General features: G+C 31.7%; 3 protein-coding genes across 6 annotated transcripts; 1 reads left to right on the top strand and 2 right to left on the bottom strand.

Moving 5' to 3' along the window:
* Positions 1-838: 838 nt before the first annotated feature.
* Positions 839-4,306, bottom strand: LOC100868318 (uncharacterized). 2 transcript variants are annotated; one of them, XM_003691483.4, is made up of 3 exons: positions 2,654-4,306; positions 1,940-2,223; positions 839-1,213 (listed from the first exon to the last, which is right to left on the bottom strand). In XM_003691483.4, exons 1-3 carry the CDS (start codon positions 2,859-2,861, stop codon positions 1,019-1,021), a joined length of 687 nt encoding a protein of 228 aa, XP_003691531.1. In that variant the 5' UTR covers positions 2,862-4,306; the 3' UTR covers positions 839-1,018. The 2 variants fall into 2 exon arrangements, with proteins under 2 accessions (XP_003691531.1, XP_086773580.1); XM_086917454.1 differs by having other exon boundaries at positions 2,690-3,590.
* A 2,071-nt stretch (positions 4,307-6,377) lies between these two features.
* betaCOP (coatomer subunit beta) lies at positions 6,378-10,516 on the top strand. Of its 2 annotated transcripts, none has more exons than XM_012483475.3 (10): positions 6,378-6,510; positions 6,675-7,087; positions 7,160-7,493; positions 7,569-7,857; positions 7,938-8,278; positions 8,355-8,616; positions 8,713-9,080; positions 9,151-9,595; positions 9,654-9,889; positions 9,973-10,516. In XM_012483475.3, the coding sequence occupies exons 2-10, from the start codon at positions 6,720-6,722 to the stop codon at positions 10,201-10,203; spliced, it is 2,874 nt and encodes a 957-aa protein (XP_012338929.1). In that variant the 5' UTR covers positions 6,378-6,510; positions 6,675-6,719; the 3' UTR covers positions 10,204-10,516. The 2 variants fall into 2 exon arrangements, with proteins under 2 accessions (XP_012338929.1, XP_086773579.1); XM_086917453.1 differs by having other exon boundaries at positions 6,409-6,562.
* A 1,239-nt stretch (positions 10,517-11,755) lies between these two features.
* trpl (transient receptor potential-like) lies at positions 11,756-20,548 on the bottom strand. 2 transcript variants are annotated; one of them, XM_086917483.1, is made up of 18 exons: positions 20,475-20,548; positions 19,601-19,815; positions 19,302-19,521; positions 18,758-18,955; positions 18,354-18,543; positions 17,560-17,745; positions 16,750-16,940; positions 16,482-16,660; positions 15,653-15,937; positions 15,287-15,477; positions 15,064-15,146; positions 14,864-14,985; positions 14,439-14,620; positions 14,126-14,316; positions 13,310-13,503; positions 12,943-13,224; positions 12,408-12,540; positions 11,756-12,065 (listed from the first exon to the last, which is right to left on the bottom strand). In XM_086917483.1, the coding sequence occupies exons 2-18, from the start codon at positions 19,772-19,774 to the stop codon at positions 11,809-11,811; spliced, it is 3,258 nt and encodes a 1,085-aa protein (XP_086773609.1). In that variant the 5' UTR covers positions 19,775-19,815; positions 20,475-20,548; the 3' UTR covers positions 11,756-11,808. The 2 variants fall into 2 exon arrangements, with proteins under 2 accessions (XP_086773609.1, XP_012338941.1); XM_012483487.3 differs by having other exon boundaries at positions 20,376-20,547.
* Positions 20,549-22,538: the final 1,990 nt, after the last annotated feature.

Genomic DNA, 22,538 nt, shown 5'->3' with positions numbered 1-22,538 from the left:
AGCGGAGTAATATTTTTTCGTGAGGAAAGGGGAAGGGTTGCAAGTCTCGATTACTTATCGATCGAACTTTCATATATTCCTTTTTTCGGACCAGATTTTGTTGAGTCGAAGGAAAAATTATGAGAGAATCGTGTATTCGTTATTACGTGAGTTATTAAATAATGTAAAAAACATATATCATTATGTTGATTCATGAACATGATTCTTTTTTTAATCTGATTTAATTTTTGAATATCCTACGAATGCATTTTTATTTGAAAGATCTTGAGAAAATCATCTTGCGTGTTATCTTTTGCATTTAGTGGTTAAGCAGTAATTTCAAGATGATTATGTAATTTTAAAAAGATTAATCATACGTATTTCAGTAGCAGTTCGTACTTGTTAAATATATATCGTGCATATATTAAATGCAAATGAAACCTGTTTGAAACCAAATGAAAATCGATGACTCTTCTTATGCTATTTACATTTTGATATGAGACCGGATCTGAAATGTAATTATGTTATATTTTATCTAAATTTGCTTATTTTCCGTAATTGTACGCGAGAATTTATTATAATGTTATAGTCCACACATCGTCGTAAAATTTTAAAAAAGTATTTATCGCAAAATGTTTAAAAAATTTATTGATTTTTAATAGAGAACGATCTAATCTAATCTAAAATCTCAACTTTTATTCTTTAGAAACAAGGAACGTGTCATATTTAAATAAATAAAACAGATTTATGAATTTTACAAAATCTCTAAGATGAATCTAAATCTAAATTCAGGTGAACGAATATTGTGAAAGATAGAAAAAAAAAAAAAAGAAAGGAAAACGTATAAAAAAGATCGTAATTTATGCAAAATTAGACAAACGCAACAACATGGCTAATATTTTATTTCCTTTAAATATTCTCAACAAAACATCTGAGAATTTAAGTATATTTCCTTAAGTATCGTTTTTCTTAAATAATAACTCTTAAGTAACCCTTTGTATTTCTTTTCGATGACAAAATATTGACAGTAAAATCGTCTTTAATATCCCATACAAGGAATTATTCGTGGATTATCGTAGCACAGTCTCGCATTCGGGCAGCATTTCATTGCGATCTGTTGGAAAATTTTCTTGTTAAGATTCTTCGAATTTCTTGGCATTCTGTCACCGATCTCATCGTGAAGTTCTTCCAGTTCTTCTGGGCTTAAATTGAAACCGAGAAGATCGTCCGATTTCTGTGAAATATTTTTATTCATTCGTTAATTTCACACAATTAACATAACTAATTTAATTAGCACTTAAATTTGTTATTATATACTATATATATATATATATTTTACGCTCTCGCCTATAATTATATTTTAATGATTGAATTACAATGCAATCCTTGACATAGAAAATTACAAGCGATTAATAATAATAAACAATGAATTCGTAATGAATTCGAATTCTGAATATAGAATATTTTACCCTTCCTTCTCGAGAATATAATTCTTCTCGAGATTTTTTATTTAACATTTTTTAATTGAAAATTATTTTCGAAATAATAAGTAACACAAATGGATATGGAGATAGTAAGAATTTTATTGCATTCATACCGCTATAATGCTACATTAACTTTCATTTTCATTGACAATATTATTCATTTTATCAGAACTATAAATAGCTTATACTTTCCCTCGCAGTTCTTAATTACAACAGATCCTCAAATATATAACACACGAAATCGATAATTTAATAATAACATCTTCTTTACGCCGCACGCAATAAATTTTAACTTTACATCGCATCGATTTACATTTTCCTTTTTTTATTTTTTTATTGCTACTCTCGTTATTTTATACTATTTTAATATTATTCTTCATTCATATAATCCTTTCAATTAAGATTAATAAATGTCGAAACGTGAAGAAGTGCAGAATTTAAACCCTCTTTTCGTGACTTGATTATCAAGAACTTACGACGGATCTTATTAGGTATCCTGGTCGCATTGGTAGAGACGAACCGTACATTCCTCCTGACGTTCCAGCATACTGAGTATCCATGAACTCGAGTCCTGGCGCGATAAACTCTGATTGATGGAAATTGGTCGATTGATAATTTTGTCCTATCCCTCCGAATCTCGGAGGCACAAGTCCATAGCCGTGAGAATGATGCAAAGGGATTCTAGCTTGTACGTAGTAGTTTCCTTCAGGCTCGAACATTTCTATTCTGACTGGATTTTCATCCAGCGGTTTGATCACATCTGAAAGTTAAATTAATTCTTTACTTTACTGACTTTCGATTCGAGGAGCTGCACTAGCGCTTGCAAAAAATTTAATCAATTTTATCATTTAACATTGTTATCTTCGATCACGGTTGGCAGAAACATTTTTGTTTGGAATCGGGTTTGGTTTCTTTTTTCGATTCAACAATTTTATAAATTCCATCTTATACCCTTCGCAACGAGAAGCATATCTTTTCCTCATCTGAGACCGATTTCTCCATCAATTACACGCGTATATAATTGAATTTCAGATTCTCTATACAAAGTACCAAATCAATGAATATTCTATCGTATATACATTTATATCAATTAAATAAATTCGTATAAATAAATTAAATTCAAATATACCCGGAGAAATATGAAAAAAAAAGTAAAAAATAGAAAAACAGAACGAGAAATCAAATCCAACCTGGTATAGTCGCCTTTATGATCTGATCCGTATTACCAGTGTCAGATTTCTCCGGGGATCGTTTCATCCTTGGTCCTTTGCAGCTATTTATAATCACGTCCCTCGCGATGTTTTTGCACTGGAGGGACTGTCGAGTCGATTCGGCCCTCGAGATTTCGACGATCGTGGCCAGTATCGCCACGAATAAAGCGACTCGCATGCCACGCATATTCTGCACCACGTACACGACTAACTTGTGCAATCGCTATTCGACGACGACAACGACGACGACGACGAATGATCGTACACGCGAGATCCTCGGCTACTCCATGTCGCGATCATGCTTCTTCGCACTTTTAACGCGGCAATTATCCGGTGAAACGTGTCACAGGGCCGATCTTGCAATCGTGATTGTTTTACCCGGTAGTCAAATTCCTCGATGTCCTCAATTCACGGCACAGGAAACGATGAGAACAGGTGTAGATGGAATTGTTATCCGTATCCGATCCAATGGTGATGTAATTCATGTTATTTCCTTTTTTTTTATTTATCAAAATCGAATGGACGATGGAAGTCGAGGTAGATTGAATTTCAGTGAATCTCAGAAGTTGGTCAAGAATAATAGATTTGCGTTTTGGATGAAGATTTAATTAAATTGGAAATTTCGAGTTGGGGATGAATAAAATAAAATCGTAGATACCAATATTAGAAATAGATTAATTAACGATTTGATATATGTAAAAATTACGAAGTTATGGTGCAAGTGGATGAATTTTTGAAGAATGAATATCTAAATATGTTAATTGCCGACTTAATATAGCAAGTTATCGCTGAAAAGAATGCAAAGAAGTCACGGAATGATCACGTCATTGAAAACCAGCAGGATAAAATTGTCATTTTATTGATGTAAAATTTCAAATTGCAATCTAATAAATAAATTTTATCCATTTATTGATATAATCAATTAAAAAGAGTGCTGCACGAATTTTTCCAATATCAGGAATCATCCTTTTCAAATCATGAAAATCCATCTTAAGAGTACAAGCCAAAGGAATAGGCAGAATCTCGTATTCGTGACAAAATAGTTAAAAATATGAAATACATTTCGTACAACCTTCGTTTCGAACATCTAATTATACGATCTAAAAGTAGACGGCCAAAAGTAGACACCAATAAATTTCTCTCAGAATTTCTTACACTATACGAAACCATGCCAAATCTGAAAGATCCGAGTACGCAATTGCCGAGTTAATTACAATCGTAATAGTAACTTTCCAAACGCCAAAAAGAAACCATCCCCCCGAAACCATAAAAACTTTAAATATACCCATTCGGTGATCATGAAACGGCCATTGAATTACCGGCATAAAATCGATCTTACGAAACGAGACCATAACTCGACGAGCACGAAAGAAAATTATTCGAACGATCGAGGCAACAAAGGGAAGCCGACGCAAGCGTGCAAACGCGAAACTCTTCGTGCCAATAACGACGATATTCCAGGCGATCGTTTCAAACTCTGTGAAACTACTCTTCCACCAAAGAGGGACAGAGATAGAGCGAGGGAAAGAAAAAGAGAGAAAGAGAGAGAGAGAGAGAAAGGATGGAGGGGGACGGTGGCGTTCACGGGTGAGAGATAGCCGGTGCGAGTTAAACGCGTGTCTGACCCTCTTTGTGCGTGCAACGGCCGGTGCAATAGGAGTTAATCGAAAAAAGTAGGCAAGACAGAGATGGGAGGCAATTGAGAATCGGCGACGTCGAGACGCTTGCAATTAGCCGGCGCTCGCTCTATCTAGCCGCTAATTTTGTCTGACGCCATAGAGCATAGAGACTGGAGATGTTTCTCAGATGGAATTCTCGAAAAATTACTTAAGAATAGGAGATTCTTCGCCGGTTGTTTGAACGAGAACGATCGGTTTTTGCCAGTTAACCGGTTTAGAATGGAGATACGATTCGAGGTGGTGGTCCATGTCACTAGTCGACAGTACGATCGTGATCGATGCGATTGGAGAGAAATGTTGGATGGAGAAAAGACGCGCGGATGATTCGAGGAATGCCGTTTCGAATATCGTTCATCTCTCGTCACGTACATGGTACTTTGAAACTTTGTGAATTATAGTAGGAGATCAAGATGTTTCAGATGTTGGTATCTTGTTTTTAATTTTCAGTAAGTAAGATGTGTTTTATCGCTGTAGTGATTTCAAGTTACTCGAAGAGAGAATATAGAGATATTTATGTTTCTGGCATAAATTTATTACGTACAAGAGTATGTCAAGAATAGGTTACATTGAGATAGTGTAAGGTACAGTTAGATAGATGAGAGACTATTATGTAGCAAATTTTTTTTTCTCAATTTTTACTTTAGATAGATAGATAGAAAGAGATTTTGTAGATATCCTTTGGCATTCATGAAAGAGTATTGAGGCGAAATGATCAAATATATTACTCGATAAAAATGGAAAACAGAGGTTTTACATGTATACAAATGTAAGATCGATATTATTGATTACCTTGAAATCTATCGTAAGAAAGAAATAGAAAGTAAAAATGTATCTTTTTTAAATTTATAATAATGTTTTCATCAATGAGTTAAAAAATGAGATAAAAAGGATAAAAATTTGTACAACATCGAATGTAAGATGAAGTTACTTATAAGATATGTTCAATAATTAATTTCACATTGCTGTTTACTGTCCAAAGAGAAAAATACGCCTGTCAATCATAGAAATCTGACCGACAAAAGTTTATCAGTAATTTAAAAAAATCATTCTGTGTATTGATAAAAAAATTCGCGATTATTTAAAAAGCCAATTGCTTCGAAATATATTAATATATTCATAACTGATAGTGCAATTATGCAATTTCTTTAATTTGTTCTATCTATATTAAAATTATTTTAAAATTATGAAACAACACGATTCTTATTCCTCTGATAAACTTAAATTGTCAAAATTATTGTTTTATTTTTTCTTAATCAGTTAAATCACTTTAATATATTTTTATCATAAGTAATTTATTGGTGGTGAAATTTGCGAATGAATTAATCGCTTCTTCGAACGCAGTTGCAATCTATTTAGTTCAGTTTGTTTTCTAGGTCAGTAGTACTCCACTTGAGGCGGTTCTCTAATCGGGATGATTTATCTCTGAAGGAAATAAATTAATAATATTTAGTAACAATATATTGCGCCATTAAGTTACGGCTTTTATTTGGTAAATATCTGTTTTGTTTATTTGTTTTTTTTTTTGAAATTTTGAAATAATTTACGAAATATATATTTAAATTATAAATTATTTATAAATCTTTATGCGAATCTAACGTATATGAATACGTGCTCTTCAAATAAACGATAATTATTAGTTGTTTTCCATTATATAATTTAAGTTTGAAGCTTGTTATGAGTCTTTGGAGAAAAATTAAAGAATTAATAAAAATTAATTTAACTTTGCTCGATTAATTTAAAATATATAATTAGAGAATTATATATAAATAATTTTTTGAACATTCTTTTACAAGAATGCAAAATTTAATGTTAACAAAGATCCTTTCTGTAATTTATATTAAAATGTAAATGTTGATTCTTTTAAAATCGAAGTATGATAGAATATAAAAAGAAAAAACTATAAAAAAACTTATATTTATAAAGAAATAATGTATAAATAATATTTTAAAGAAAAAGAATATCATAAATTCAAAAATGCGTATTTTACTTGGAAGAAGTGGATCGTAGCGCTATCTATTCCTAATTTCAGTAGTCCCCTATATTGGGGTTTGACACGTATGCTGTTTTTCTTGTTTCCGGATTTATATAAATGTCAATTAATCAATTGAAATATATTGTTGCCTTTTGTTATTGCACAATTCACTTGTGACTACTCAGGTATGTCAAATTCGAGCAATATAGTATATTACTTCATGTCCAATATGATAAGGTAAACGTATAACCTAACCTCACTTTTGCTCTATTTTTCGTATTACTTATATCACATAATGAATTTTAATCATTTATTTGGAAAGTATAGAATGATGACTTTTAATTTGCAGGTGATAAAAAGAAGTTTTTCAACAAAGTGTGAAACAATCGAAAAAATGAGTACTATAGCCGAACAACCTTGTTATACCTTGATAAATGTTCCAACCGATACGGAGCCATTAAATGAATTGCAATTAAAACAAGATCTTGAAAAAGGCGATGTTCATACAAAAATTGAAGCTCTTAAAAAAACCATTCATACAATCTTGAGCGGAGAACGCTTACCTGGACTTCTAATGACTATTATTAGATTTGTACTACCATTGCAAGATCACACTATAAAGAAATTACTTTTGATATTCTGGGAGATTGTTCCTAAAACTTCTCCTGATGGCAAATTACTTCAGGAAATGATTTTAGTTTGTGACGCTTATAGAAAAGATTTACAACATCCAAATGAATTTGTTAGAGGTTCTACTTTAAGGTATTAATATAATGGATATTTTATTCTAATGTTGAAAATTTTGATATTTAAAAATATATTTATATATTCCAGATTTTTGTGTAAACTAAAAGAACCAGAACTTTTGGAACCTTTAATGCCTGCCATAATTGCATGCTTGGAGCACAGACATTCTTATGTTAGACGAAATGCAGTTTTAGCTATTTTTACAATTTATAGAAATTTTGAATTTCTTATACCAGATGCTCCAGAATTAATTGCAAAATATTTGGAAGGAGAACAAGATATGTCTTGCAGGAGAAATGCATTTTTAATGCTATTACATGCTGATCAGAGCAGAGCATTGGCTTATTTAGCAGCTTGTTTGGATCAAGTACCCAATTTTGGTGATATATTGCAATTGGTTATTGTTGAATTAATTTACAAAGTAAATATTTTTTTTATAAAAGTTGTTTATTATTTTTTTTTTATTTTAAATATTAATAAACTTGTACTTTTATAGGTTTGCCTTGCAAATCCATCCGAAAGAGCCCGTTTTATCAGATGCATTTATAGTTTGTTAAACTCGCCAAGTGCTGCAGTACGCTATGAAGCAGCTGGTACTTTGGTTACACTTTCCAATGCTCCTACAGCGATTAAGGCTGCAGCTTCTTGCTACATCGAACTAGTTGTTAAAGAAAGTGATAATAATGTTAAATTGATTGTTTTGGATCGCTTAATTGCAATGAAAGATAGTCCTGTTTATGAAAGAGTCCTCCAAGATCTAGTAATGGATGTACTTAGAGTTCTAGGTAGATTTTTAAAAATAACAAAAATAATAATATAATATAATAATATAAAATATCACTTAAGATTTTGATCCTTATTTTAGGCTCTCCAGCATTGGAAGTTAGAACAAAAACATTAGCTCTAGCGATGGATTTAGTAACGACTCGTACTATCGATGAAATGGTTCAGTTACTGAAAAAAGAAGTGCTTAGAACGGCTGGTGGAGAACATGAAGATGCTGGCCGATATCGACAACTTCTTGTTCGAACGCTACATGCTTGTTCTATCAAGTTCTCAGATGTAGCAGCTACAGTAATTCCAGTATTAACAGATTTCTTGTCAGAAAATAACGAAGCTGCAGCTACTGATGTTCTAGTGTTTGTTCGTGAAGCTATTCAGCGGTTTGAAAATCTGAGACCACTTATTGTTGAAAAACTTCTTGAAGTACATATCAAAAAAATTAAAATTAACAAATTAATCTTCATTTCCATATTCTAAAATAATTGATCTAATTTTATAGGTATTTCCACATATAAGATCGGTAAGGGTACACAGAGCAGCATTGTGGATTCTCGGTGAATACGCAACTACAAAGGAAGATATCGAAGCTGTAATGAGTCGCATTCGAGCTGCATTGGGAGAATTACCATTATTAGAAGCGGAGAATAAACGTCAAGCTGGTGAGAAATTAGATGATGGAAATGCTCAAATTACACCAGCACAATTAGTCACATCAGACGGTACATATGCTACTCAAAGTGCATTCAGTGCAACATCTGCACGTAAATATCTTTTATTTTTTATTGACATTATTTGATTATAAATTTCATTTTATTAAAGATACTTTATATTATATTTTTTTTAAATGTAATTTATAGGTAAAAAAGAAGAGAAACGTCCTGCACTGGTTCAATATATGATGGAAGGTGATTTCTTCATAGGTGCCTCTTTAGCAACAACTTTAGCCAAGTTGGCGCTTCGGTATAAAAGTCTCGAAACTGATCTACAGAAGAGCAATCATATGCAAGCTGAAGCAATGTTAATAATGTCTAGTGTGATGCAGTTGGGTCGTTCGGGCCTTCCTACTAAAGCAATTACACACGATGATGCAGAACGTTTATCGTTATGTTTAAGATCCTTGGCTTGTCCAACACCTCTTGTACAGAAAGTTTTCACAGAAGGTTGCCGTGATGCTCTTGGTAGAATGTTGGCAGCAAAAGCTGAAGAAGATTCACAAAACCAAAAGGTTGTCCTTTAAATCAAATCAATTCTTTATAATGTTTATGGACTATTAATTTCTAATTTTTTATTTATAGGCAAAAGAGAAGCCAGGTAGTGTCGTTCAAGTAGACGATCCTATACAATTCTTACAATTAAGCCGTGGTTCAGACCTAACGGGTGGAGCTGGTGATGTATTCGAGCAAAGTTTAAGTGCTGCTGTCGCTGGAAGACCCGGTGCTAGTGGAGATGCACCAGCTCCCAGTGCTTTGAGCAAAGTTACTCAATTAACTGGTTTCTCAGATCCTGTTTATGCAGAAGCTCTTGTTCATGTCAACCAATACGATATTGTACTTGATGTACTAATTGTTAATCAAACCGAAGATACTTTGCAAAATTGTACTTTAGAGCTTGCAACAATGGGTGATTTAAAACTCGTAGAAAGACCACAGCCTATTGTACTTGCTCCTCGAGATTTTGCAAGCATTAAGGCAAACGTAAAAGTAGCATCCACAGAAAATGGCATAATATTTGGGAACATAGGTAATTATTTAATGACATATCTTTAAATAAAATAAAAATTTTATGAATTAATTTTTAGTATATGATGTATCTGGTGCGGGATCTGATAGAAGTGTAGTAGTTTTAAACGATATACATATCGATATTATGGATTACATAGTACCAGCAACGTGCACTGATCTAGAATTCAGACAAATGTGGGCAGAATTTGAATGGGAAAATAAAGTGTCTGTAAATACAACATTATCAGACTTGAGAGAATATCTCGCTCATTTATTAAAATCTACAAATATGCGTTGTCTAACTCCAGAAAAGGTATTGTACTTTAAATTGATTTTTCCTAAAAAAATGATTTCAGTGTTAAATAAATTATTGGATAAAATCAAATTTTTTTTCAGGCGCTTTCCGGGCAATGTGGTTTCATGGCTGCAAATATGTATGCAAAATCGATATTTGGTGAGGATGCATTGGCGAATATGTCCATCGAAAAACCATTGAATAAACCTGATGCTCCTGTAGTTGGTCATATTCGTATCAGGGCGAAAAGTCAAGGCATGGCATTGTCATTAGGCGATAAAATTAGTTCTACGCAAAAAGGTCCACAGAGTAAAGTGGTTCAAGCTGCTTAGAATAGTTTTTTGAACCATGATATTTTCAGTATTCATATTATTTCCAGAGAGGAATAAACGTGTAACTAATCAAATTTGTTTAAAAAAAAGAATGCGTAATAGTATCAGAATGACATGATGTCATTTGCCTTCAATTCCATATACAAAGTTTTTTCAAATGCCAGGATGTTGAAATATATTTTATACGATCAGTGCATTAATTTACATATGTTGTTTCCGTTTTATTTTTTTTAGCATCATTGAATGTCATTGATTGTATTTGAGCAAAAAAAAAAAAAAATATATATATATATATATATACATGATACTTTAACTATATGCTTGTATCTTTACTTTATATGTATCCATACATAAATGAAAGGAATCTCACTGAAAATGAATTTAATTCCGTGTAATTTTTAATACACGGATGTATATTACTATCATAAACATATTATATATTATAACACATACATATCATATATTATAATACATATATATGTCGTAATATATTTTACATATATTTTTATATATTTTAGATAGGATAAAAATTAGGGAATCAGCGCCAAGACAAAGTATAGACAAAGACAACGAATAATAGAAAAGGATAGAGATAGGATAAAAATTAGGGAATCAGCGCCATCTTCAGAGTGCCGTAGATTAAACACAAATTTAGACAAAGAAAACAAGTAAAAAGAGATAGAGATAGAATAAGAATTGACCATGAGAGCCATCTTTTGAGTGATAAAGATATCTCTTCAAAATAAGGTAAAGTAGAATAAGAATTGAAAACTAACGCCATCTTTAGAAGGATGTTTTTGGCACTCAAAAGATGGCGCTAGGTTTCAATTCTTACTCTACTTTACCTTGTTTTGAAGAGATATCTTTATCACTCAAAAGATGGCTCTGATGATCAATTCTTGTTCTATCTCTATCTTTTTTACTTGTTTTCTTTGTCTAAATTTGTGTTTAATCTACGGCACTCTGAAGATGGCGCTGATTCCCTAATTTTTATCCTATCTCTATCCTTTTCTATTATTCGTTGTCTTTATCTTGGTGTTGATAAAGATATCTCTTCAAAACAAGATAAAGTAGAGTAAGAATTGAAACCTAGCGCCATCTCTTGAGTGCCAAAAACATCCTTCTAAAGATGGCGTTAGTTTTCAATTCTTATTCTACTTTACCTTGTTTTGAAGAGATATCTTTATCACTCAAAAGATGGCTCTGATGATCAATTCTTATTCTATCTCTATCTCTTTTTATATGCTTTCTTTGTCTAAATTTGTGTTTAATCTACGGCACTCTGAAGATGGCGCTGATTCCTTAATTTTTATCCTATCTCTATCCTTTTCCCACTATTTGCTCTTCTTGTCTATCTTATATATTTATTCTTTGTACGTAATCACAAATAAGATACCGACTTAATTGAACACAATTTCATCATTTCTCTTTCAAAACAATAACGTATCTTAATCTTTAAAAAAAATATAGATATTAAAATTTTTTTTATTTTATAATATATCCCTAAGACGATAATTTTATCAAAATATATACATGTATTTAAGAACACAGATTTTTAAACCAAATCTCATAAATTATATACTTTATTTATTTTTATTCAATATCTTACAGCCAACCTCCTTTTCGAGGTGATTTACTTGGCCCTCGTGGGGATCTAGGCATAACATTTACCAATTTTTCCTTATCCTCCGGCATGTTTAGATTTTTTTTAGGACTTAATGTAGGTTTTAATCGTGATTTTAATGTTTTAGGAATTTCATCCATATGAGTAGACAACGTTGATTCTGTACCATTGCCAAATTTCTTTATTGGAGAACTAGATGTGTACTTGAAAGTATTCGTGGAATGAGAAGATAACATTTCTGAAATTAATATAAAATTAAAAAAGAAAATTCACTTTCTTTGAAAAATTATTGAATTAATTGAGCATATATAAATTTTAATTTCAGAATTTAATAAAAATATTTAAATGGAATTTTTATAAAATTTTTTATCTAAATATTTATTTCTTTCTTTTCTAATTTACATAAATTGTAAATTTATTTTTAATTTCATTTAATTTTATATGAAATCATGAAAAACATTTATTATCCAAATGACAAAGAAAAAAATCAAATTTTCTTTTTACGTGAAAGAAAAATTGATCGATTCTATTATGAATTTATCTAATAAAATAATTTCTTTTAAATAATAAGATTACTTACCAGACGGTTGTTGACACGTCGTTGAAGTGTTCAAAGTTTTCCTTTTGAGGTGCTGCGGTGTACGAAGTGGTACTGGTGGTACAATTTTAGCGGATTTCTCATCGATATAGTCCATTGACATTACGGGTTTCGACTATAAAGAAGAGTAACAATCTATCAAGATATTCATCATAGAATAAAAAATCAAAATTCAAATACATAACGAACGTACATAATTTTTAAAAGAAATACAAAAAAAGGAAAACCTTGTCTTGCATTTAATTATCTTATAGGTATTCAATTTTTAATAACGAAAAAATACAATTTTTAATAAACGAAACTCTATACGAAATTTATATCAATTTGATAATTCAATTCATGAATTTTTCTAAAGAAAATTTTTAATTATCCACCTTCTCATTTTGCCATATAATAGTTATGGATTTCGTTGTTTTTATGTACATATCAAAAAATCGATATCTGAAGATCCTTTTCGATTTTCAGCGTGGCATTAAATATTGTTGGCTCTACTATGAGAAACATATTCTATTCTTACTTTTTCCTTGGTATCTGTCGTTACATTAATTATCGTTTTCGAAGATTCTTGCACTGTTTCAGATTTATCATCAGCTTCGTCGACAGCATCATGGAGAACATGAAGAATCGTGGAGGCAGTAGTTTCAGGAAGTTTCACAGCGAGTGACACGGGTGGCAATGTACTCTTACTGTTCAATTTTTGCGCCTCCTCCATAGCTTTCTTCAAGCTTATTTGATTTTGAATAGACGATTTACTGGTGCTTTTGCCAATTTGTGAACTTTTCACGGCGCTGTCCAGTACCTAGAATTTTTTTCATCGATTGTCACTCTCGAATACAGATAAAAATAATCGATCTTTAATTTTAAAATCTCGATACGATTCTCACCTGATTCCAACGATGATTGGCCGATTGCAGCACAGCCAATTTTGCGATCCTCTTCCATTTGGCGATGTTGTCCTCGTCTTCGTTCGATTGCTGAAAAGATTCTGCTTGATCCTCGTCTAAAGAAACCGGAACTGCTACTTGGAAATCCTTCATTAGCCTTCTTTCCCAGACCTTCATCTTCTTGCCAAGAATAGCTAATCGTTCATGAAGATTAAATTTAATATTTTATTTATGATCGTCTGTAATTAATAATATATAAAAATATTGAATCGACAAGATATTTTCGCATTTTACATCTTCTTTAAGATTCTTCATTTCGATTGATTTTCTTCAATTCTTCAATAAAATATATTCTTATGCAACTTAATTTATATCATTGGAATATCATTGGAAATATTAATATAAAAATACGATATAAAAATACGTCAGCGTAAATATAAAAATACATCGACTCGAGAATATCCGGATACAAAGATACATTAACGTTACAACGCATTAAAATAAAAATGCAAAAAAATCGATGTTAGCCAAACATGTCGATGCGTTTTAAAATATACCGATATTTGTGTGAAATATCGAATGTTACATTAATCCTAGAAAGACCGAAGCTCAAGCTGTTCCATTCCAGGCTAAAACTTGTACAATAGATAAAAAAAGAAAAAAAAAAATTGATTTTCCAAGCGAATTCTGAGATTAGAAGTGACCTATAAATAATTTTTTAAAAATTTTTTGGAGAAAAATAACATTTCTTTCGAAAAAAAAATTCGAACGGTTCTGACACGATTAATAACAATTAATCCCGTGAATCGTGCTCACTTTTCTCTTTCGTGTCGGCACTGGCAATATCCATGCCGTTCCTTCTCAAGATCTCCAACAATTCGCATCTCCACGAGGATAGATCCGACTTAAGCTCGTGTACATCATCCTCGGTCACTGGAGCCATCTCGTGTTCAGAGTGAGTGTTAACGATGTACCTCCATATCAGTGCTCTCATCACAGCACCGTACCTGTGATGAATAAAACGAAATAATCCGGTCGTAAAATAGAAAATAGCGTTGATAATAGATTTAAGGGATCGTGAACGTCAGACGTGGATGTAATAAAAGAAGAAGAAGAAGTGGATCGTTACTTGGAATCGCGCGCTCGTTTGCAATCGCTCATCTTCCTGGTGATCTTTCGCAGGCCGCACAACCTGAAGAACAATTTTGGGGGAGGGATAATGTTGAACGGAGGTGGAAGCGTGCCACTCTCTTCGAAATAGCTCATCCACAGCTTCGTCCTCGCGAATTTCCACTCTTTGTCTGCTCGTTCCTGGGTTGCGTTCAATGGGAAAGAATTGATGTTAAAATTTGAGGTTATGGTTTATTGGAATTAGAATTCCAATTAAATCGAAGTGGATTGAGTTCGATTAGATTTCGTTCGTGGATGTATTCAAGCTTTATTTAATTTATAATCACGGTTTATACCTCGAAAGAATATCCTCGATTTAACGGAACAGTTAATATTTTTATATTTTTATATTTTATATACTCGTATATATCTTTTTATAGTCACCTCAATGACAGCATAGCTGTTGCTCATCATGGCGATGAGAAGATTCAGAAGGACGATCACGTTGATCACGGAATAAGAACCAAACATCAGCAGGCCCCAGAATCGAGTATAGGTCTTGATCCCTTGATAAAGATGAAACGAGCAGGATCGAAAAATCGAAGCGTAGAGAAAATAAATGTGTCAAAAAAAAGTTGATTTACCTGTGAGTTCGAAACTTTCTATGCCAATACCGCCAAAACTCGCCCAAAATAAACTTTGACAGGACTCGAAGAGATTGCTGAATCTGTAAAATCGAGAAATCTTTATCTTTATTCTTCGATAAAGAATCAATTCGATAAAATAAAGATTGTCAAATCTATAAAATCGAGAAATTAAATCGATTTTAGATTAGATTTGATTTATGTATCGATCATCATTATTCACCTTCTCCATCTTAAACAATTGTCACTCGCGGGGTCCCAAGATGGATCAGCAAAATCAACGTAACACTTTTGTCTTTCCAATTCGGCAAAGTACCAGAGCAATTGATTCAGGCCACAAGCGAACGCGAAAAGTACCAATGTGTAGATGAAGAAGAACTTTACAATGTCTATCACCATTCTTCCTAGAGATATCTGGAAGAAATATTTTAATATTTTCCAAAAAAAAAAAAAAAAATCAAAAGAAAAATGAATATCACGCAAAGAAACAGAAAAATTTTTCTTCTATTTTGTTTTCTAATCTTTTATTGATTTTTTTTTCTTCTATCAAAATATTCTATAATACATAAAAAATTCAGGAAAATAATACCTGAAGAGGTCCCAAGTGAGGATTAATACTGAACAAATGGATCAATTTCAAAGCACTGTTGATGTTGGCTGCTGCGAACAGGCCTTCGGCGATCAACTGAGGATCGAAGTCGCTCCAGTTCTCTCTTGGGATCAAAGCTGCCGAAGGATTGTCTCTAATCTCAGCTTTTTGTTGAAGATACGCGACTAATCGTAGAATCGCAGTCGCGATGTAGAGAAAATTTCTAGTGAAGTCGATGAAGTTCCACATGTCTCGTAAATAAGCCTTTAATCCGTCTATGTAAGCCTTCAAATTTGTACATCGAATTACATTTCTCGATATCTCTTAATTACAGTCGAATTATTTAAATCGAATTAAGTATATTCTTTGATGTGATTGTGACTCTAAAGATTGATATTTTTACTAATAATTTTTTTTTTCTTTTTTCGTAGATTTTCAAAAATTTTAATTCTCAATCTTTTATGCGCCTAACAATATTTTTCTATTCCTAGTGGAATATTTGAAAGATATAAATATAAAATATAGTATACAGGGATGTTAATATATTTCTTTGTAAAATCGATTCAAGAAGCTAAAATAAATAAAATTCTTATTGAATTATAAGCGATTGAAATTGAACTCATTTTGTCTCACTTCATTTGACATAAATTTATATTACTTATAACTTGAAAAAAATAAGTTTCGATCGAAATTTGATCTCTAGAATCTATGCAAAAGGAAAAAATTGCTTAAAATCATTTCAAAAATCGATGAAAAGAAGCCTCTTTAATTGATTTTTAGAACAGATTGTATATATAACAAAGATAATGTTATAATGTGTGAAAAATACCTCTCTCATTTCTTGCCAAATAAATCCAATAACATAAAGAACGACAATACATTCCAAAAGCGATGGTGCTGCCCCTCTTTGCTTCGTCAATTCAATATCCATATTTCTTATTGTCTCATCGCTGCCGAATAATCTTACTATTTCTACTTCCGCGCGTTGAGATACCAACATTAGAATAACTGAAACGTTCAAATTAATTTTCAAGAATCTTCGTTTGCTCCAATAATTATTCATTTTGAAGAAATTATCAAAATGAACGAAAACTTACATAAGAAGAATAGATACGAAGAGGCGTGAACAAGGAATTTAACGAACGGTTTCCGCATTAATTGTCCGGTCTTCGACTCTGGCGCTATTAAATACATTATACTGTAGAATGGAAACATTAAAGCTGTTTTCGCGAGAATTCCACATCTTTTTCCCGTGCTCATGCGTCGAAATCCAGGTAGGCCATCGTACCTTTGATAAAACGTAAGCGTAAGATAGTTTAAAAGAAGAGAACAAGTGGTGTCGATGCATGATATTACTTCCTCAAATAATATTTTAACCTTTTTACAAGAATTTTAATCGTTTAGAGTAATTTTTTAACATGATTTTACGATCTTTCTTTCACCGATTTTGTTACAATTTCTTCATTTATTAGAGCTTATTTGTCAAAATTAAATCGTATTTTGATAATAATTTATTGATTAAAAAATTATTCAAATACGAACGAACGATATCCTTTTAAACAATGAATTTACGTGAATATCTAATTATAATTACATTAAATCGACGATTTAAAATATTTTGATGGCTACAACAAATATACTACAGCTAATAAAATTAATCTCTTATGCTAGACCTATACAATTTTATTCATCACGATAGAAAAAAATCGTATATCATACGATTATTTATATAATTATTTATAATTGTATGACAATTTATGTTTTAACGTAATTACCAAGTTGAATCGGTTCTCATTTCAGGACGCATAATAAGAGGAACAAAGTTCGAGAAAGTCAAGTTCGTGACAATTTCGGATATACTCATTGTCGAATATGGAAAATCGAGGGAAGTTGCTTAACGAACTAACCAGATCGCTGCCAACAGTTGCTGCACGTGGGAATGAGCGACGAAAGTTTTCTGCTTATATTGTATGGCCAATTCTAATCTGGCCAGCTGTTTCGGGGGCAAGTTGGCATCGTCCTCAGGATCGTAGTTGAGAATCGTGTGCAACTCCGTAGTGGTTCTCACTTGTTGCAGAAGATCAACGGCGAATCTAATTGAAACGAAATCGACCAATGCTTTTAAGAATATTTCTCAACGCCTGGAAATGTCGAAGAGAACCATGAAAAGAAAAGAAAAGGAAAGTTATTTAAAAAAAAATATTATATCGCATTATTTGTTATTATTAATAGAAATTCAGTTTTCAATATGATCTCATTTGGAAATGAAATATTTGTACAGGTCGTATTCGTTTGTTTGAAATGCGATGAGAAAGTTTTAAAATTTCGCGTTGCACAATTTCTTCTGGTATACAGAATGTATTGAATTGTGTTGCAATTTAAACGAAAGTTTCATTTATATTTTATCACTGTTTTCTTCTTCTTTGCAGATCCGATAGAATAGATGTAAAATATAGTATAGAATATGACAAATGTTTTTTTAAATTGGATAAATTTCTGATGAATAAATTAACAAATTAAATTTAAAATACATTGGTGATTCAAGAATTTTCATTTTGATATTTTGTTTACGTTATTATAATACTAAATGGAATTGATCTATATAAAAACGAAGTAAAAAGAAAATAGAATTAAACGGCGAGATCATTGAATATTTACGAGTGATAATGTGAAAATATATAAAAAAGTACGGGGAAAGTACCTTTCCACTTGACGTCTCAACTTCAAATATTCGCCTCTACTTTCCGGTTCGGCAATCGTCAATTCTCGAAGTTCCCAGCTCAATTGAAAAGCCGTCAGCAAAGGATCTGGCGAGCTGAGAGCTATCAAACTTGGACTTGCCAATGCTTTGTACTCAGAAACTCTAGTGGACGAAATTCTCAAAGGATCTCCTGAACATACAATCAACGATTACAACATGTAAATTGCAATGCAAAAATTTTAAACAATTTCTTCTTATTTATCTCTCTCGTTTAGTGAAATAATTAGGTAGACTCATACATTTTAAACAATTATTCTTGAAATAAATAAATTTCCTCGATCAGAGGAAAATAAAAGATATTTAGAAACGTAAAGTAAAATAGATAGTTTATTCTTATTTGTTACCTATGGTTGATCGTAGACAATCGGCACATCCACATCTAATATCGTGTGGCATAGGAAGAGTGGCGCCACGATCTAGTAATAATTTCAAAATCTCGTAGTTGTTTCGTTGTGCCGCTAAAATCAATGGCGTAATTTCCGGTGGATACCTAGCCGAGGCTGGATCGATCTTCTGCCAACTGTGGATCACTTCTTTCTCAGCTGCAAATATTATGTAAATATTTTACAGAAAACTTTCAATACTATCGTAAATATATTTTCTCATCTATAAATTGATGGTATAATTCAATATATCTAAAAGATTACCTAAAATAGAATCGATCTTAAAAATATTGAAAAATCAAAACTAGATGGAGAATGTAAAAAAAATTTGATCAAATTGATGAAATTCATATCAATAATATTTAATATAATAACGTTTTAATTTTGTGATTGAATAATTCATAATCATGGTTCAATTTACGATTCATCTTCTCTATACATTTTACAATATTAATGCGCTTATTTCAACGTTAAAAATTCGTTACAAAAATAGAATATCACTCACAATTATTCTCCATCGAATTGGCGGTTAGTAATTCTTCGTGCTCGAGCAGGAATTCGACAGCTTCTACGAATTCTTGATCGATAGCTCGAAGAAGAGCATCCTTCGTCTCGACACCCATTACAACTAATAATTTTACCATTTCTAGATTTTCTGAATCGATCGACAAGCACAATGCACCACGGCCCAAACTGTCCACGCAATTGATGTCCATTGACTTACCCTGCAAGTCAAAAATGAATTATTGGAGATGAAGAAGTCGACAGATCTCAAATAAAGAAATAAATTTTTAAGGGACTCACGTGGCTTTTGTTGGCATATTGGATGAATCTTTTGACATTTACCAAATCACCACGCTCTACTGCTAATAAGTATTTCTTCTCTTCTATGTTGAGTGATTTTGGAAAGTGAATCATATAGGTGTCTTCCTCGGTTGGAGGAGCCTCTATCTCTTTCTCTGTCTTTTCGCAGCCCATTGTGGACTACGGTTTTAAAGAGGTTTAGAGGTCGGCAGATCCTGTTGGATATGATTAAAAATTGATTATTGCAAAAAAAGAAAATTATAGAAAATATTCGTAAGAATTATCGATGCAATGTATATCTAAATTTGATACCGAAGAAATAATAATTGTTAAGAGAATATATTTGACAAATTGAAAATGTAATTAAATATTTTGGTTTGGTAATTGCAAAATTTTATTTGAAACATCGCGAAAATGTGAGATTAAAAATTAAAAATACGATTAAGTATTATGAGATTATCTTAGGACAAGCAAACTCATTAAAATAAAGAATTTCGTATTTTTATACTCAATAGCATGCAGTGTTATCCCTTTATGCTATCTAAATTTCAATCATTTACCATGATAAATTAATTTTAACACTAATAAAAAAAGAATGCAATTTCATTGATTAATTTTCATCTCCACTATACTCAAGTATATCAACCAAAGCTCACTATAAATTCGTCCATTTAAAATACGAAATATTCAAACCAACCATTCGCCACAATTCTCTAAAAACAATATACAATAATCTCGTACTCGTTCACTTTCTAACGATTCCACTTCGATCTACCTTTATCGATTATATCCCTGTTATTCCTATATTAATATTAAATTTGGATAAATTTCAAATTTTATTCGATTCTATTATTATTTTCCACCACACACTCACTAATAAGGAACACGGAAATTTTCTCGCATTGGAATCTCTTTGTGACGAAGAATTATCCAAGTCTGCAGGCAAACGATGGCGTCGAGTGCTGGTTTCGTTTATATACCGGATGATGGAAATTGAATTATGAGTATTAACCGAGACCCTGTTTATTTACTCGATTGCTTAAGGCGATGCATACGAGACTAATTTGCTTATCGATATCTCGTTAGCTACGTGACGCTGTCAAAGGTCTCGTGAATAGTGGTCGGTATAATAACGTCGGCGAAAAAGAAATGTGGTGTGATTATCCTTTTCTTAAAATATCTTTATTTTTTTTTTTTTTATCTTTATTTTAAACGAGTCCTCGTTTTTTGATTTCTTTTTAAAATTATGATAAAGATGGTAAATGATAATTTAAGATGTAAGAAATTGGAAGAAAGGAGATGAGAAGATTTGATATGGAAGAATAAGATGCTGTGAAGAACGATGATGACTTTAGTGAAAGTTTAATTGAAGTTGTTGAACAAAAGAAGTATCGAAGTATATATACATTTTTATACAAGTTCATATATGGATTTTGAATAGTTTATATTTGATTTCAAATTGTTTTTTTTTTTTAAGATAAGAATAAATTGATTAAATTTTCGTAAATTTCTTCGTGTATAAAAAAAACATAGCGCTATTGTTATTGATATCTTCGATAACTTCTCTTGACTTTTAGATCTTCAAACGAGTTCTAATATGATCGAATTCATCTTTCCTCTCTCCTCCAAAAAAATGGAATTCTTTAGACATATTTCAATGCTTTTCATCATTGTATTTGTGAAACGAGATCGGCCTTGATATTCTTTTCACACAGGATTCCTCTTACCAGGATTATTTTCTCTTATAGCCACTAAAAGTTACGATATCCTTAACTCGTGAATCTTTCAAATCGATTTGTTCACCGCCAACCATCTAACCTTCAATGAAACTTGGTCCGCGATAAAAGATAAATTGCAATATTTCAAGGAAAGTTTGCTACCATATGTCGATAATAATTGATAAATTCTTTGAAAAATGGTGATCTATATTCTCAATACTTTTCAATATGATTTTGAACTATGCAAGAGTTCAAAATCAATTTCGAAACAACGCCATTTCTTTTGTTTCACTTCTCAAAGAGTTAAAAATCTAATAAATTCTCAAAAACAAGACAATCTCATAATAATTTCTTTTATTTAAATTTACCAAAATTCCAAACTTCTTCTGAATTAATAATTTCCACAATGAAAAATGTCGATTACAAATTTTTATTACAAAGCATCAAAAATTTAATAATTCTTTAAATAATTTTTCTCGTTACATCTTCTTCATCCCCTTCCATCCCCATCCCATCTTTCGAATTAATTAATTAATTCTTACTCGACGATAAAACGACCAACATCTTGGAAGAAAGTAGCTCAAAGCAGTGATAAAATATTCAAACAATATTAAGACCGATTATCCAGTACAACCTGGCTAGTTACAACTGCGAAATTCATTAAACTGGGCCCAATATTAAAATGTTCCCTCTTAAGACTTACCAGGTCGCCAGTTATGAGAGGAACGAGGGGATGAAAAAGAGACAGCCTGCTGTTTACACTGCGGCTTCCATCCACTCTTCCTCTCGTTTCAGTCGACGTTTGCACAATGCTTGCACCCACGAGGGTGTTCAACGATCATGGATCCATCGTGGACCATTTCAGCTTCCTCCATTTCCAACTTCTGCTCACAAACTCTTCGATCATGTTGCTCGAAGGATTCTCGATGGTTGTTACGATGCGATTAGTTGCAGTTGAAGGATATCAACAGGTATTTCGCGAGGGAATATTATTTCTTGGAATTTTTCTCTTTTTTTTTTACGCTTCTTTCGATATTTTTTATGGTATGTTTAAAGCTTTGTTCTACGATATTTAATTTTAAAAATTTTGCCTTCTTTGAAATTCTTCTTATATTTTTATGTTTAAAATTTTCTTTTAGGATCTTTTATTCGACACTTCGTTTTTTTAAGTATAGTCAGTTCCTTTTTATTTCATTGTCGAAAAAAATTTTGCACAAAAT

Source organism: Apis florea, unplaced genomic scaffold (genome assembly GCF_048593485.1).
Source record: "Apis florea isolate Af1SG1 unplaced genomic scaffold, ASM4859348v1 contig_2201_pilon, whole genome shotgun sequence".
In the NCBI taxonomy this organism is placed as follows: domain Eukaryota; kingdom Metazoa; phylum Arthropoda; class Insecta; order Hymenoptera; family Apidae; genus Apis; species Apis florea.
Note: the sequence above shows the minus strand (reverse complement) of the source record. Positions and strands in the feature narration are given on the sequence as shown.